This window comes from Anneissia japonica, unplaced genomic scaffold, assembly GCF_011630105.1.
Source record: "Anneissia japonica isolate Jap-2015-1 unplaced genomic scaffold, ASM1163010v1 scaffold287834_len5846547_cov211, whole genome shotgun sequence".
NCBI lineage: Eukaryota > Metazoa > Echinodermata > Crinoidea > Comatulida > Comatulidae > Anneissia > Anneissia japonica.
Window position 1 is genome coordinate 2,634,392 of NW_022704992.1, and position 15,559 is coordinate 2,649,950.

A 15,559-nucleotide genomic window follows, 5' to 3' on the forward strand; every position below is an offset into this window, starting at 1 on the left:
AATATTGTATAAAAACTGGTTTAATTTTATAGTTTTTTAAGGAAAATGTATTTGAAGTCACAAAATTACATAGTTATTTTTATGCTGTTGAAATACTTGATGCAGCAAAAAAGTTTTATTTTTATTTCCGCATCAATATTTCCTGAATTTTAGATGCGGGCAGAAGTGATAATCTAATAAATTTTTCTATTTGCACTTACGTCATATGGCATCTTTAATGAACTTTTGAAACAAAGAGTTCGCAATTTACAAACTGAGTATTCGATGATACTTTTTAGCTTTGACAATAATGATGAGTTTAATTACTATGATTTTTGTTTTGAATATTAAAACATGATAGTAAGATTATAGCAACATTAACTTACATTTCAAAACATTTTTTTATAGTAATGTTGGCGGAAGTTTACAATTATTTATGTGTCTGCGTCTGGCTGGTTTTTCTGGGTTTTTTTTTTGTTTTTTTTTGTCCGATCAGGCTATCTGCATGAATAGATTTGATTAATAAAATTGTGTCTTGTGACTAATAAGACAGCTGAAGAATTTGGACAAATGAACAATATTAATCATTCATCATAAAAAATCCTATTAAGCTGGGTTTCCATAAAATCGCTACTGTGCACTATCACTACAGCACAGCGTAATAACTGGAATAGTTGTATCCTGTAGCTGTCCACACTAGAAAGAATAATCTGCATTGCCAAAAAGAGTCAGTGATAGCATGTAGCAATTTTATGCAGGCCCGTAGCCAGGGGACTTATTTATGGTTCAGGCGAACGCCCTTTTCTAGGAAACCCCCTCTTTTCTGGCGAACCCCCCTCGAATTCTGAACGAGTCCTACAGTACAACCCAACTAATGCACCCACTCAGATGGAATGTTTTGCTGCATACTTTTTTCAAACATACTGTATCTGCTTTTATGGCATTAGTTAGACACATAAAACACAAAACTCCTCTGGCTTTAGTGGGTTTTCCTGATCCCACCAGGGCTTCGATTCTGGACCCCATGCCCAGAGAACCCCCTCCCCTCGGAAAATGTCCATTCATTTTTTTTCCTAATGAATGGAGATTCACATTATCTGACAACTTTAAATGATTAACTTCCATGTTGTTAATCTGAAATTATTATGTTTTGATACATTATTTATTGAAAAAGCTATATAAAGCTATTGTTCAGTAGTACAGCAGTTGCTCAGTAAGGTTTGGGTTTGTGTTTGATAAAACAGAGGAGGAATTTAGAATATTAACTATAACACATTGTCTGCCAGCGACAAGTATACTCGCCCACAGGGTGTTGCTGAGGGTGCCAGGGACAGTATACTCGTCAAAATTGGGGTAACATTTTAGCGTTTATAACTTCTTTGTTATACATTGTAGAATCACAGACTCAACGGCTGGTAGTTTGGGGAAGATACAGACGATAACGTACAAATGACGTATGTATGTTTGTTGTGTTATGTTGCCGGTAATACACTCGAGCAGCACAAGTGGGGGTGCCCTTTGAACATATACCAAACCATGGAAAAAGCAGACGAGATAACTCGCACTTGGCATAGACAATAAAAAGGTCTATCACAGTGCCGTCGACGAGTTTACTTGCCCCCCCCACCCCCAAAATTAATATTTTCAAGCCAATTTATTAGACACATCATTTTGATGATACAGTATAGCCTTTGACTTGATAAAATTTCAAAAAAGTGTGTTTGTACATGTAAACTTGTTTTGGCACACAGGAAGGAACCTTAAAAAAAGGTCTGGTAGTCAACGTGATAATAATATTAACATGGCTATATTTCAGCTTATCTTATTTCTATCGTTAAAAAGTACAAAGCCACATGGCCTAGGCCTAGCCTATAGCATTCTAGACCTATCTAGGTCCCTAGTTCGTCTTCTCTAGTTCCGGGCTAGCTTACTTCCATCCACCAACAGCACAGACCCAGAGAGAGAGAGACTGCCTGTACAGTATGTCGTGATGAGTTGTGTTGGCCCCCCGGTGTAGGCTCAACCTTACTACAGGCCTAGGCCAAGGCCAGGTAAATATACTACAAAAATCGAATAATATAATCGGCATGAAGAAAACCAAACATGCTATTGTAGCCAACAATTAGTGGGAGCGAAAGGCTTAACCGTCTCCTCCTCAACCGTTAAAACAAAGTGGTGAGCCTACATTACAATTACAGTACAAAGGGTATTTATTGAAGGACGATACCCATTGGTAAACCAGGTGCTCTAGCGTCCTTATCAGCAATACACATACAATAATACGGATTCAGAATGGCAATCCCAACAATTCGGTATCGTATTTTAAATCTTGATTATCTTACTTACCGGTACTGTTTCTAACAGGAGACCCTACCACACCGGTAGCACCTAATCCAAACTCTTCCGAACTCATCTTTCATGAGTGTGGAAGATATATAACTGTCAAAAATCAGTCATGTTTGATTGGTATATTCACAACAAAACATAGCCGCCATGTAAACTACCGACGAGCGATATTCACAGCAGCAGAGAGCTACATAGTATAATGCCTAGACGCCCTGCGGTCGCAATAATATTACAGATAGCGTATTCAGATTACTAATTAAATAGAAACGGAGTTTTAGAGCCTACTAACTTATTCACATTATTGATGTCGCTATGGTAATTTTCACTTCCGAAATTACATCCAGGGTATACGCCAACAAAGAGTATATACTCTCTGACGCCAATTACGTACGTGTATGGTTAGCCATCGGGGCCATAATGAGAACGCGTTAATTTTGTTTTAACGGCGTTAAAACTTATTTTAACGGCGTTAAATCTTATTTTAACGCGCTAAAACTTATTTTAACGCCGTTAAAATAAGATTTTAACGGCGTTTTTTACTCTATTTTAACGGCGCTTTTTTGCTCTGTTTTAACGGCATTAAAACTTATTTTAACGCCGTTAAAACTCAATTTTAACGGCGCTTTTTTAAATCATTTTAACGGCGCTTTTTAAAACTTTATAATAACGCCGTTCCACATTATGTTCCAATAATAATAAGAAAATAAGTTTTACTCTTTTATGTGGCAAAATTTTAGGGGTTTTTTTTAAATGAAAGCTTATTAAACCGCGTGGAATGTGCTATGCATGACCTTTTACCATTGCTTTATTAATAATAGACATGCAATGCTATAAAAAAAATATATATATATATATAAACTTTCTCTTTTGTCTGCAAGTGCATCTATATTTTTATATATTTAATTTCATATTTGCAATTAATCTAATGTTCAAGCAGCAGGAGTTTCGTGTTTTGGAGTTTTTGAGTTGTTTTTTTTTTTTTTTTTTTTTAATAAATAATGTGCCTAGATATACGCTCAAGTCAGAAAGTCAAATTAAGTCAGTTTAGCTCAGTCAGCTAAATAAAACTGGTGGTACTACTGCCTGGGGCGGATGTGGGGGTGGGGGTGCGGACGTTGCGATCGTTGTATTAAGAAAAATGATTCATGTATTGCATTGTTGATATGAATTACTGGTAAGATTTTAAAGGTATGAGAGTGCAATTTCCGATCACTAGAGGACCATATTCTCAAAATTTTCTCGCCTCCCCCTAAGGTGATGTGGGCTCTAGACGTACCCCCTACCGCCAAATCATCATTCCGAGCAAGACTGTATGCGCACCCTGAACCATCATGCTACCGTACACGTTCAATTAAATACGCTCATTAAGTTTAAGCTAGAGGGCTGAATACAAGTACAGGTGCGAATATTTAACAAAATGCAAGCACCGTCTTGCGAACAGACATTATGGTTATGTGTGCAATGTGACTCATGAGCACGTTAAGAAAGACATAGGTCTATACTCTTCGGAAAATAGTAGGGGAGTCTGCGCCATCACCACCAGAAGAATCCACTGGGAATGAAAAAAAAAAACTCTGACGTTCGTGGATTATCCCGAATTAAGAAATATTTGTAATAATCCTCACTTGTGAGCCTCACGATGTGAGAAGTGTGTTTTCTTCCAATGGGCAGTAAGGTTAATATAACGTGCGCCCTCTTTCCTCCTTACAGTAGGAAGAATTGGTGGATCCACGCTTTCCACTGAGAGGAATGACTCTATATAGATACTTAATTCTTACACTCAGTATCTACATCATCTGCCTACCTCGTTCAATATAGTGTACTCCATTTCTGCTTTCATATTGTTTATTTTTTGGGCTGTTGCATTGCATACTTGTTTATCAATAAGAACCTTTAATGTTATGTTATAAACCTGGGCCTACATGATGATCTATGGGGGGTACGTGTTTTGAAAGAAATTGCCAAAAATTGACCAAAACAAAAAACAAACAAACAAAAAAACCCCAAAAAACAAAACAAAAATGACCAAAACAAAAGCACATTCGATATTTATTTAATTGGTGTTTCTTTATTTAATACATTAGTTTTATATAATTAAGCTAAATAAAACCAAATGGATCACCTGAACACAAATTCTGACTGTATCTCATTGTATTTTTACTTAATTTCTTGATCATTAGATCATGCAAAACAAACAGCAAAACAAACAGCACTTATCCGATAAACATGACTGCCAGACACCTTTTATAATTATCGTTTAGCCTACTTAAATACAAATGCACAAGTATAAAATTCGAAAATCCAATCAGTTGAAAATAAATATAAACGTGGTACCAAACGTTTGTGGATGAAATGAATAAATTATAGGGAAAAACAAAAATTCAAACAATATTCATCCAAATCTTGATTGTGAAAAATTTAGTGATTATTTTAGTAATATAGGAACAGAAATTTTAAACTCAATTAAAGAAGTCGAAACAGAATGGAAAAATCCAAATTGTATTCAAACACAAAATTTTACGGGAATTGTATCTGGGGGCTAATGAAAATGTATGTTTATCTGAATATAACCTTGATGTTCATAATTTCAATATTAGGCTACTAAGACTTGCATCACGCTATATCGCAAAATCTCTTGTTCCATTATGAATAAATCATTAATGAATGGTATTGTTCCAAACGATTGGAAAGTCTCAATGACTGTACCCCATATATAAGGTACGGTACAGTAAAGGTAACAAGCAATTAACAATATTATAGACCAGTCAATGAAAATGACCTTATAGATGTTGACCAATATGCATTCAGAAAGAAACCGTGTAATGATCGACCAAAATCCATTAATAAACAAGGGGGATCTGGGTTCAAATTTAGGAGGAAGTAAGTGTGTTTCAAAAAACCCCAATAAGAAAGAGGGTCGGCTCTTTCCCTCTCTTGAAAACATTCAATGAATCCCGACTTCAATTTTCCCATTGTAACAAGAAACATTTCAGCTCACGGGTCTAGAATTTTTCTTTTTCTTTTCCCCGGGGGGGGGGGGGGGGGGGGGGGGGGGGGGGGGGGTGAGGACCCCCCTGAATCCCCTCCAGATCCGCCAATGACCGCGAAATGATGTTGATATTGCAAAGTGTTTTGACACAATAAATCTTACATTGCTACTAAAAATATATTGAAAACTATGGATGTAAAGGAAATGAGTTATTTTGGTTCCAACATTACTTACCTGGAAGGAAGCAAATGGTTAAATGTCAAAATAAAACATTGCTTTATTATTTTTTGTTTATAAAGGGGTGGGCCCTTACAGATCGGGGCCCCTGGCGGTCGGGGCCCAGGTTCAATGAACCTGTTGAACCTGCGGTAGTTACGCCACTGGTTGGTGTGTGTTTGTGTCAGATGGCATCTTTATTGTGTGTAGGGCCTATGTTGTTTTGTTTGTCCATGACCCGCCTATGTAATTCTAAATGGCACTCCGCAACATTATTATCCTTATTATACTGGTGCTGATTATTTAATATAAATAAATAAATTAAAGTAGGCTTTTGATCGATATAGATCGATCCTTTTATTAGATCTTTAAATAGCTTTACGATTGGCTGTTGAGCGGATGACGTCATCAGTTGTTGAGTAGTTTAGGTGAGCTTTTATTTATTTATCCTCTTAAGTGTCATTCACGGCGATCATTGTACAAGCTTATTGAAGCGTCATGTTGTAGTCAGGGTTACTATAAACACGCTATGGTTGGGCATCTACGGCAGTGTTCACCTCCTTGGAAGATCTTTAAAAGTATAAGCCTATATCGCAGAGAAAAAAAAATTTAGGCTCTGTATAATAAATTACAAAAAAAAAAACAGTGTTACGCCGACAGCATTGTGTTTGGAGTTGGCAAAACGGTGAGTCATTGATTTTATGTATTAATGTATGTGTATAATGTATGTTACCTAAGAGTGTTGCAAATTCTAATGTAGGGCGCCTATCAAATTCCTTCACGTTAACAAAAACATATCACGGCAGCGTTCTTATATGGCGTTTACTGAATATTATTGATGTCGGAATTTATAGGCTTTGAGTACATCATATTCCATTTTGCCGTGTTTGTTCTTTTTAATAGGCCTATGTTAATTAATATGTAAAACGTTAGTGGAGTCTTATTTGTACCCATTTAAGCCAGTGTCACAGGTCTACCTACTGTAGCTAGTTTTAATATTAATTTATTTAGATCCACGATGGTTTTTATACACAGATTTGTGTTATGTGCTTGGTGTTTATAATTTGTATTTCTGAAGATTAATTAAATAAAATTGATTTGTGTTATGTGTATGTTTTATATAGTGTAACATGAAGATTAATTTAAATAAAATTTTAAATTATATAGTACTAGAATACACATAGAAATTGTTCTTGCTATGAGACTTAGCACAAGATAAACATTTAACCAAAAACATTAAATACAAACATTATGATATCGTGCGAACGTGAAGCTAATTGCGTTGCATAATGCACGATAATGACAACAAATAATAATATCTATATCCGTATAGCCATGTTTAGAATCGAATGAAAGGTTCATACGTAATTACTTATGCAATGATCATTATTCGTAATAGCATAAAAGATATTAATGGTTTCTCCGGAACATACTCTTCAGATAATCTGAGGACATCGTTAGGAAATGAAATACGTTTCATTAGAGAAAGTCTGCCATTAAAATCAACGCAATAATTACGACAGGCAAGGTGAATATTATTGTCTATTGCCACCCCGTTATTTCCGTACACACAACAATAAACTGCAAATGTATTGATCCGGCGGTATAATATTCTTCGTCGTTTTGTTGTTGAACGAAGGGGATAAGAAACCATGAGGTATCATTATTGATTCTACCTCTTACAGAGTTTCATGAGTGTCTGCGTAGAAACATAAACACCAACATTTTTTTTTTTCATTCAGCCAGCTCTTGTCTATAAGACATATATTTCGCAATTTCATGAGCAGTTTATCAATCTTGCAAATAGGTTGATGTTTGCCGATATCATTTAGACAGAGAACTGCTTCTTAGCAACGGCAAAACAAATTAAATGGAATAGTATTACTTAGGATCTGTGGTATTACTAACGTTTATCTTATCGTTTCTGTCGTTTACTTTTTATTGTGTTTAGGTGCGGCTGTGTAAATGTTAGTAGGCCTATGGATTTTTAGTGATTGTAGGCCTATTTTCCATCCGATCTCGCCACACAGCAAGGTTATGCAAACACATCATTTTGTGATTGAACGATGAATGCAAAACTACAACAGTTGTCGATTGGAGTTCAACTGGTGTTGAACATCATAATATAGACAAGGGCGGCTTTAGAGGGGGATAAACAGGCGTTACCCCCCCCCCACCCCACACACAAACTCAACTTATATAATTATTATATTTGTATTCAGTCTCACGTTTTCTTTACGTTTTCTCCAAAAATATTTCTAGAGTCCTATGATCTTGGAAGTTCAATTGCTCTGATGTAATATAAGCATAGTCACAGGTAGAGATGAGTGATAACTGGAGTGTTAAACAGCGACTTCGAGAAGTAAGTAGCCTAAAAATTAATCATCCTAACACAAGACCCACTGATAATAAAATGTTTGTCATATTGCGATTTTCTATTCTGTTTTAACAACTTTACGAATCGGACCTATCCGCTAAGCCTCGCTCTTTACTCTTACTAATGTTCCACAAATTGACAGCGAAGCGTAGACTTACGTAAGTAAACACGTTTTTTTTATTGGTCAGTTGTTAATTTTGTTTGAAACGCCGGAAAGGTCCATTGGTTTTAATGAATCGACGGAAATGTTGCCGTTCCTCATTGCAAGTTGTTATGGTCAATACTTTATTTAATGCTATGCTACAAAAAAGATCAAAATTACATGCCCAGCCGTGATGACGAACGTAGGCCTATGCGGTAAAACACCTGTGTGGAATTGTCGATCGTAACTAATGGCTATTGAACAAAATCATCATCTCTAAAATACCTAACCTAACTTTCGCTTTCTTACAGAATGTAATCGAGTCCGTCCTGAATGGAGATAGATCAAACGTTGAAAAATACTTAAATGAAGGAGCCGATGTCGATGAGAGTCAGGTAAAAACTCGGATATTTTAACTCATTACCGCAATATCATTTTGTATTGTTACGAATAACTTCCGTGGGGTTAAATTAAATAATTCGTATGACAAGAATGAAGATCTTTCATGATAATACTGATGTTCTTCCAAACTTCCTTGTAAGCCCATGCCTTATTTCTAATCTAATAAATCGCCGGCTTATAAGACGCATCTCTTTTGTTCATCTCGCATATTATTATTCTATATTTTTATAGTTGTTAGAATTGGCTCCGATTGTTTTTTCAGGGCGGATACATGACAAAGAAAACTCTGCTCATGCTAGCTATCGAAAACAATCATGAAGAGATTGCCCGGATGTTGATCTCCAGGGGCGCAGATCTCACTTGCTCTGTCACTGTACGTAACGCTCATTGATATTCAAACTGTTTACATCTGAACCTCCATCCTATATTTATTTTTTGTTTTTGGATGGGGGAGGGGCTTATTTTATCGTTATTGCAGTAACTCAGTAAAATTTGGTTTGGACACATAATAATATATTTATTATGAGAAATATGAAAGTACTTAACTCATTCGTTTTATCAGGTCGACAAAACGGAGAAAACAGCAGTGGAACTTGCGAACGAAAAAGAACTCAATTCATTAGCGCAACTCATCGAGCAGACAGTGTCTGCTAATAAAGTAAGTTACTGTCTCTTATACACATCTAGATGTGTATAAGAGACAGTTTTATATGTGTGTGTGGGTGTGCGTGTGTGTGTGTATGTGTGTGTGTGTATAACAACATAAAATATATAGTTAGTCAATGTTATCATCACAGTTAACCTGCCGAATCAAAAATTGAGCTACGTTGTTGGACACAATATTAAGCAGTCGTTGGTTTATTATTTTACAGGAGCTTTTAGCAGCGGCAAAGGTTGATAATGTTCAAGACGCCGAGGCAGCAATAACCAAAGGTGCAAATATAAATGGAAAATACACGGTTAGTTGTTTATAATTTTAAAAAAAATCACCTATATAACAAATAGCAATATTTTAAGTTATAAGAAAAAACAAAAACAAAAAACGAAGCCTATTTTTACATTGACTTTCCCCCTTTAAAAACATCCTCATTGTGTTTCCATCTGTCGCGGAACTCAATAACGCAACTTATAAGTAAAATAATATGAAATTACACACAGTAGGCCCTATGTAGTTCTTCCTTCATTGAGGACGAGGTAAATAAATGAGTTAAAAGTGTAACTGTCCTCAGTAGACCTATTGTTGGATTTTTTCGTTATAGGATCCGGACCAATCTGATATGCCGAATGCCAGTGCTCTTATGCTGACTATCTGCTTTAAGTCGATAAACGTTGCTAAATTACTCATTGAGAAAGGAGCTGACGTCACTTACGCGATTCAGGTGCGTGGTATTTATGTTTTAAGGAAACCATAAGACCACATCCGACCATCCATTACCAGTTACTAATTCAATAGGGAAGCAGGAAAAACATCCCCACCCAAACCCCCCCCACAAAAAAAAAAAACAACAACAACAACAAAACCCGGTTCCAACAGGGGTGTAGGTTGGTTTTCGGGCGGAGTGGGTGCAATCATTGAGAATGCAGTACTCCTCCCCTACGTCATGAAAGCTCATATTTTTATTTTATGTTCATAACTCGCTTGGCGTAAATAATTTGGCTATGCGAAGAGGTGGGGGAACTTAATTGCTACTAAACTCAAAGAGGTTCTGTACAGTAAATGAAGATGATGAGAAGAACATGTTTTATAACATATGTGTTATCCAAAACGACACAACTTATAACATCAATCCCTCCACAGTGTGAAGACAAGTCCGGGGGTGATACAATACATACAACAGCTCGGACATTATCTGTCAATATGGATCTAAACGAAGTTACACAGCTCATTGACGCTTCATTAACGAAATCAAAGGTGAGATATGTTCCTGTTCGAGTACTGTTATTAATATTGTGCAAGCAAGCAGCACATACAGAACATGACCAGATCTACATTAATTCATTTAGTAGATCCTATGTATTCACTCTAGATGAAATCTTGTAGAATAGACCATTCCAGATTGACCTTTCTGCCGTGTCAATCAAAATTAACAATTGACCAATCAGAACAGGGCAAGGAATACGTGCGCGTCTCACAAACGCACGTGTTTGCATATGTTTTTACTGGTCAGGTTCACACGAGAGCCCTAGTATCCGGATCGGGAACTACGGTAACCGTTTTCTCTTCCAGTAAGATCATTGTTCATGGGATTAATGTTAGAAAATCCACAGACGAAGTACAGCATTGTAGTACTAGTGGTATAGACCATTGAGTTGTTTTCATTTTTTTTCTTTGGCCTAATCCCTACCGCTAAAGACTAACTAGGCCTATGTATTATTTCATTCTGTGTATTTATTTATTTATTAAATAATATTTCACGAGGGGGCTCTCACAGCGAAGCTGACTTAAAGAGGCCCTCAACAGTAAATACAAATATATAAAAAGGAAAGAGAAATATAAAAAAAAAACTATAAAAATTAAAATCTCTAAGAAAAAGACATAACATGACTTAATCGTGATATTGCTGTATTAAATAATCGACGAGATTTAAAACTGCTAACAGAGACATCACAAAAGACCATAGACATGGAATTTAAAAAAGAAGTACCTTTGAAATAGAAACTATTTTTAAAATATTGCAAATGTAGACCCCATAAATTGATAATATTCCAGGGATCCTAAGAACTATAGCTGAAATTATGCATGACGTCAACATATGAAGTCACGTTCCCTCGGCTAAACCCGTTGTATTTAGCAACTTACCCTGCTAAATTCTTCTTCATTGGCAATTCTCGTATATGAAAAAAACATATCGCTAACCAAACAATCAGTTACCACCACCGGATACGCTAACGATTAGCGAGCGCTATCAGTTAGCAAGTTGAGCGCGTTTCGTACGCTTTTCCAACTTCTAGTTTCCTATTGGCTAGTGATCAGATCATCATTTTCTTGGTATCTGCATCGGGGATTGTGTTGTATGAACCGCAAGAAGGGTAAGCGCGTATGTTTGTTATCTGGATCCTGCTAACCGGGCCGTATGCTGCCACTGTCGTTTTGTGGGACCTTAGCAACACTATCCAAGGGGCGGGGCTTAGTGGAAGCGTCTATTGATTGAACTTAGCAACTAAGCCAGGAAAACGCGCACGTCCCACAAACACACCTGTGTTATACAAACTGTGTTTCCGGTCGTTTTGTGGAACCTGCATCGATATCTAAGGGGCGGGGCTTGGCGCGTGACGGTTCCTTACGGGTCTGTAATTAAAAGATCTTTCCATACTAATGTAGGTCTACAGTTAATACACATACTTAAATGTAATTTTCTCTTGTAAGAATAGCCAAATGGAACTTAAAAGACACAGGTTGTCAAGTTGTAATTGAAGATTTCAAATACAGATGGATGTTTTAGTTTGTAATAAATGAGAAAAAATGTCCACTCTGTTGAATATATGTGAATTACCTATAATACCCGTATTCGTCAATTATAATAATAGAAGAAATAAAGACAAATTATATGATTGCCTAAAGACGCGTACTCAGACTACTTCCAGCGGCCACATCTCCAATGTAACGTCTTCAAAATGCTTTCGTGTCAACTTGTCAAATGAACTCCAAATATGTTATCTTAGATTTCTATACAAACCATTATCACATTTATTTTCAGCAGGAAAATGAAACATCAGATACTCAAAACAGTGTAGATAATACAAAGGAAAACAAAGAAAGTGAGGTATGATAAACGTTAATATATTATGAAATAATATTATAGCCTACAGAAATAAATTTACATCGGTTAAGCACGTTATGAATTATTACTTCTTTCTTAATGGTAGACCCCAAAGGAACCATGTCAAACGGAGGGTGATCTTGTTGATTTTGATGACAGCGACTGGCAGGTATGTTTATCAGGGGCACTGAGGTTTTAAAATTAGTTAATTTAGCCGTACATTCATGCTACTGGCTGCATCCAATACTAAAAGGCCTACATAATTATCATGTCAAAAACAAAAAAAACGTGTGAACGAGCTTATTTTCACAGTATACACCAAAGAGCTACGGTATATAGAGATCCTGTTTTTTGGAAGTGCTTTTTTCCCCCTTTTTTTTTAAAAGTAGGCCTACAACTTGTGCCTTTGCAAAATGGGTAGTCTACATTTACATTAAATGTATGGCTGGTCGTGTTTTACCAACCTCTCTATATTACTAAAAGTAAAAATCAACGTGGATCGACATTGAAATGAATAAAACAGAATATACATGATGGTAACGCATTGTGCCACAGAGTTGGCACTGACAATTCACGACAAATAATCATTGGATAAATTAATGTTGTTAATATAAAATTATAATTGCATATTGGTTATTTCTTTCCTTCAGAACACCAATGAGTCAAAGAATAAAAGGGTACAGAAGAGTGGATCTGTTTGTATTATTATATGAAACGTGTATTCAGTGTTGTATCTATAGCGAGTATTGACATGGTGGGATGATGGGGAGAAGCGGACAAGGGAAGAAGAGGTCAGGGGGTGGGGATGAGGGGGAAGATGGTTTAGTGAGATGGGAAATACCTAAATAGGAATTGGATGATTATACAAGGTGATTTGCTCAGTAAAAATTTCGAGTGGGAGAATCTAAATTGTGTGCACCCCACCCATCTTTATGGTACGCCACTGTATCTTATGATCTGGCAGTAAAGTAATCTACCTAATCTTTTAATAATCATTATTGTTTATCTTCCATATTTAATCTTCCATAACCAGGTATTTAAAATCAGGCTTAAACAAGAACCACTGAATGATGGTTCAATAAAGCTTTAGACTTCGCTTCAAACAGATTAATTTTGCTTCAAATTTCTCTTCTTAGCCTATATAACCATCTGTAACATGCGTTTTCCATGTTGATATTTTACATTATTATTATATTTTGTAAGACGAAAGTTCGAGGTGTTCCACTTTATCCTATACTTCCAAAGCCTAAATTAAGTATCGTCTGTTTGTTTCAATATATTTATGTTGTTATCTAGACATATATTGTAAATTTTGATATGAAAATATGAATATTTATTAAATTGTTTTTGTTGTGTTCATATTTTGTGGCTCTTATTGTTTTCATTGGTGGTGTGATTGGGGCCATACTGAAGACGGTAAAATTTCCATGGTCTATCAAAACAAAAACAATAATCCAGTATAATAAGATCGTCAGATTTATAGCCATTTTCATCAGTGTTCATTTTTTTAATGATTAAGCTTATGTGTCAACTTCAACTTCACAAAATGACACGGTTATTTTGTATTATATTTTTATTCATTTATTCCCGTCAAAAAGGAAAACAAAAAATAAATTAGAACTTAATGAAAAAAAATTATTATGCATAGAATATAATTAATGTATCATTCTACTAATTTCTAAACACGACAATTCGACGAATCATCGCAAATACGATCTACAAACTTACATTGTATTCTACTCTTAATGTACTGTGGGAGGGAAGATACTAAATTCAATAGCACGTACACGATTGTACACAAAACAGAACATGTTTGTTTTACTTATCATCACGATACCGACACAGTAAATCGAATAAAGTTCAAATTGTACTGATCCACCAAATGACGCCATACATTTTGCGTATAACGCGTTATGAAATAATAGATTACTCGCTGATAGTAACTAATACAATACAAATAAAGGTCTTAAAACTGCATTGATATTGCTAAATTGTAAACATAAATCAAGTTAAAAAAATATAACTAACGTTTAAAAAACATGAATGGCGTAACAGGAGACAATATGAAACAAAACTAATGGGTACAATAGATATAGGATTATAACTATTAATTTACCAATATACAGTACCTTTACTTTAGGTGGAGATTGCACTGAGTTTGTACCTAATCTTCCAAATAATTCAATTAACATGGTCCATAAGCTTTTTGATGATTTTTGCAAATCATACCTTAAAAAGGCATGGGCCAAGAGATTAGAGATTAAGTCTTGTCGAATGTAATTTTAATTTCAATGCTTTTATGTTTTATTTTGTGACTTTTTCTACATTGTATTGTTTGGCAATTTTAATTACTTGTATGTATTTATTTTCTTTTTATTACTTTAGTTTTGGATGCACCATTATTGTAATGGATGCCGCTGTTGCAAAAGCATTTTCTAAATAAATAAATAAATAAATAGAGTACCATACAATGTGGCAGTTCCAGCCGGCCAAGGGAAGAGAAGCCCACAATCCCTGTGTTACAATTGCACATTTTCTGGCTTAAAATTAATTCAGTAATGATATTTTTTCGCATGAATTAAACTTTAATGGTACGTCATATAATTAATATGAAAAACTCGTGCACTAAAAAAAACATGTTAAGCATGATTTCCATAAAATCGCTACACTGTCACTACAGCGTTTTTGCTGCTATTGTTGTACTGTCAAGCCGTCCCCGACACAATCGGGAACTCCCCGCTTCGACCGACCAGAGTCGACAAAAGTCGGCGATAATGTGTAGATTTTATAGAAACAAATTTTATCGACATTCATCGTGGATCCTCTCATAACTTCTAAATTATTTCAAAATTATAATAACAATGTAATGGTCTACAATGCCAAAGTATAACATGGCAGCCACGTATGAAAGGAATACAGCAAAGCAATCACAATTAGTAATTAACTTTGTTGACACCATCTTAATGCTATTCCAAAATAAATTTGTAAATTTCTCAATATTTGTTTTCATGTGCATACCAATTCCTAATATTGTATAATTATTCAACCCATCATATAATATTTGATTAACATTATCTTTGGAATTTTAAAATCAAAATTTAAAGCACCGATCAATGACAGTTTACACATAATATACACGATAGCTTTATAATCAATAGGTATTTAGCACACACCACTCCTAAATTATATTAATATACCTTTTATATCTACTAAATATACATACATCCTATTATACATTAACAATAATTGCTTATATATAAGTATATACATACACATATAGGCAGAATATGTACACAAATAAATTTTAACATATATTTATATATTTAAACATTATTATATATATATAT

At 35.2% G+C, this 15,559-nt stretch overlaps 2 protein-coding genes across 3 annotated transcripts in view; one reads left to right on the forward strand and one right to left on the reverse strand.

Moving 5' to 3' along the window:
• LOC117104992 (kalirin-like) overlaps positions 1-2,499 on the reverse strand; it is a 182,487-nt gene extending 179,988 nt beyond the window's left edge. Inside the window, exon 1 of the mRNA XM_033245970.1 lies at positions 2,326-2,499. Within this exon, the coding sequence (XP_033101861.1) occupies positions 2,326-2,392 (67 nt within the window). The 5' untranslated portion in view covers positions 2,393-2,499. The remainder of the gene's footprint in view (positions 1-2,325) is intronic.
• A 3,509-nt stretch (positions 2,500-6,008) lies between these two features.
• On the forward strand, positions 6,009-13,573 carry LOC117105005. Of its 2 annotated transcripts, none has more exons than XM_033245986.1 (11): positions 6,009-6,215; positions 7,793-7,892; positions 8,361-8,444; positions 8,714-8,824; positions 9,014-9,109; positions 9,324-9,410; positions 9,711-9,830; positions 10,250-10,363; positions 12,153-12,215; positions 12,319-12,381; positions 12,863-13,573. In XM_033245986.1, the coding sequence occupies exons 2-11, from the start codon at positions 7,854-7,856 to the stop codon at positions 12,923-12,925; spliced, it is 840 nt and encodes a 279-aa protein (XP_033101877.1). In that variant the 5' UTR covers positions 6,009-6,215; positions 7,793-7,853; the 3' UTR covers positions 12,926-13,573. The 2 variants fall into 2 exon arrangements, with proteins under 2 accessions (XP_033101877.1, XP_033101876.1); XM_033245985.1 differs by having other exon boundaries at positions 6,010-6,215; positions 12,150-12,215.
• Positions 13,574-15,559: the final 1,986 nt, after the last annotated feature.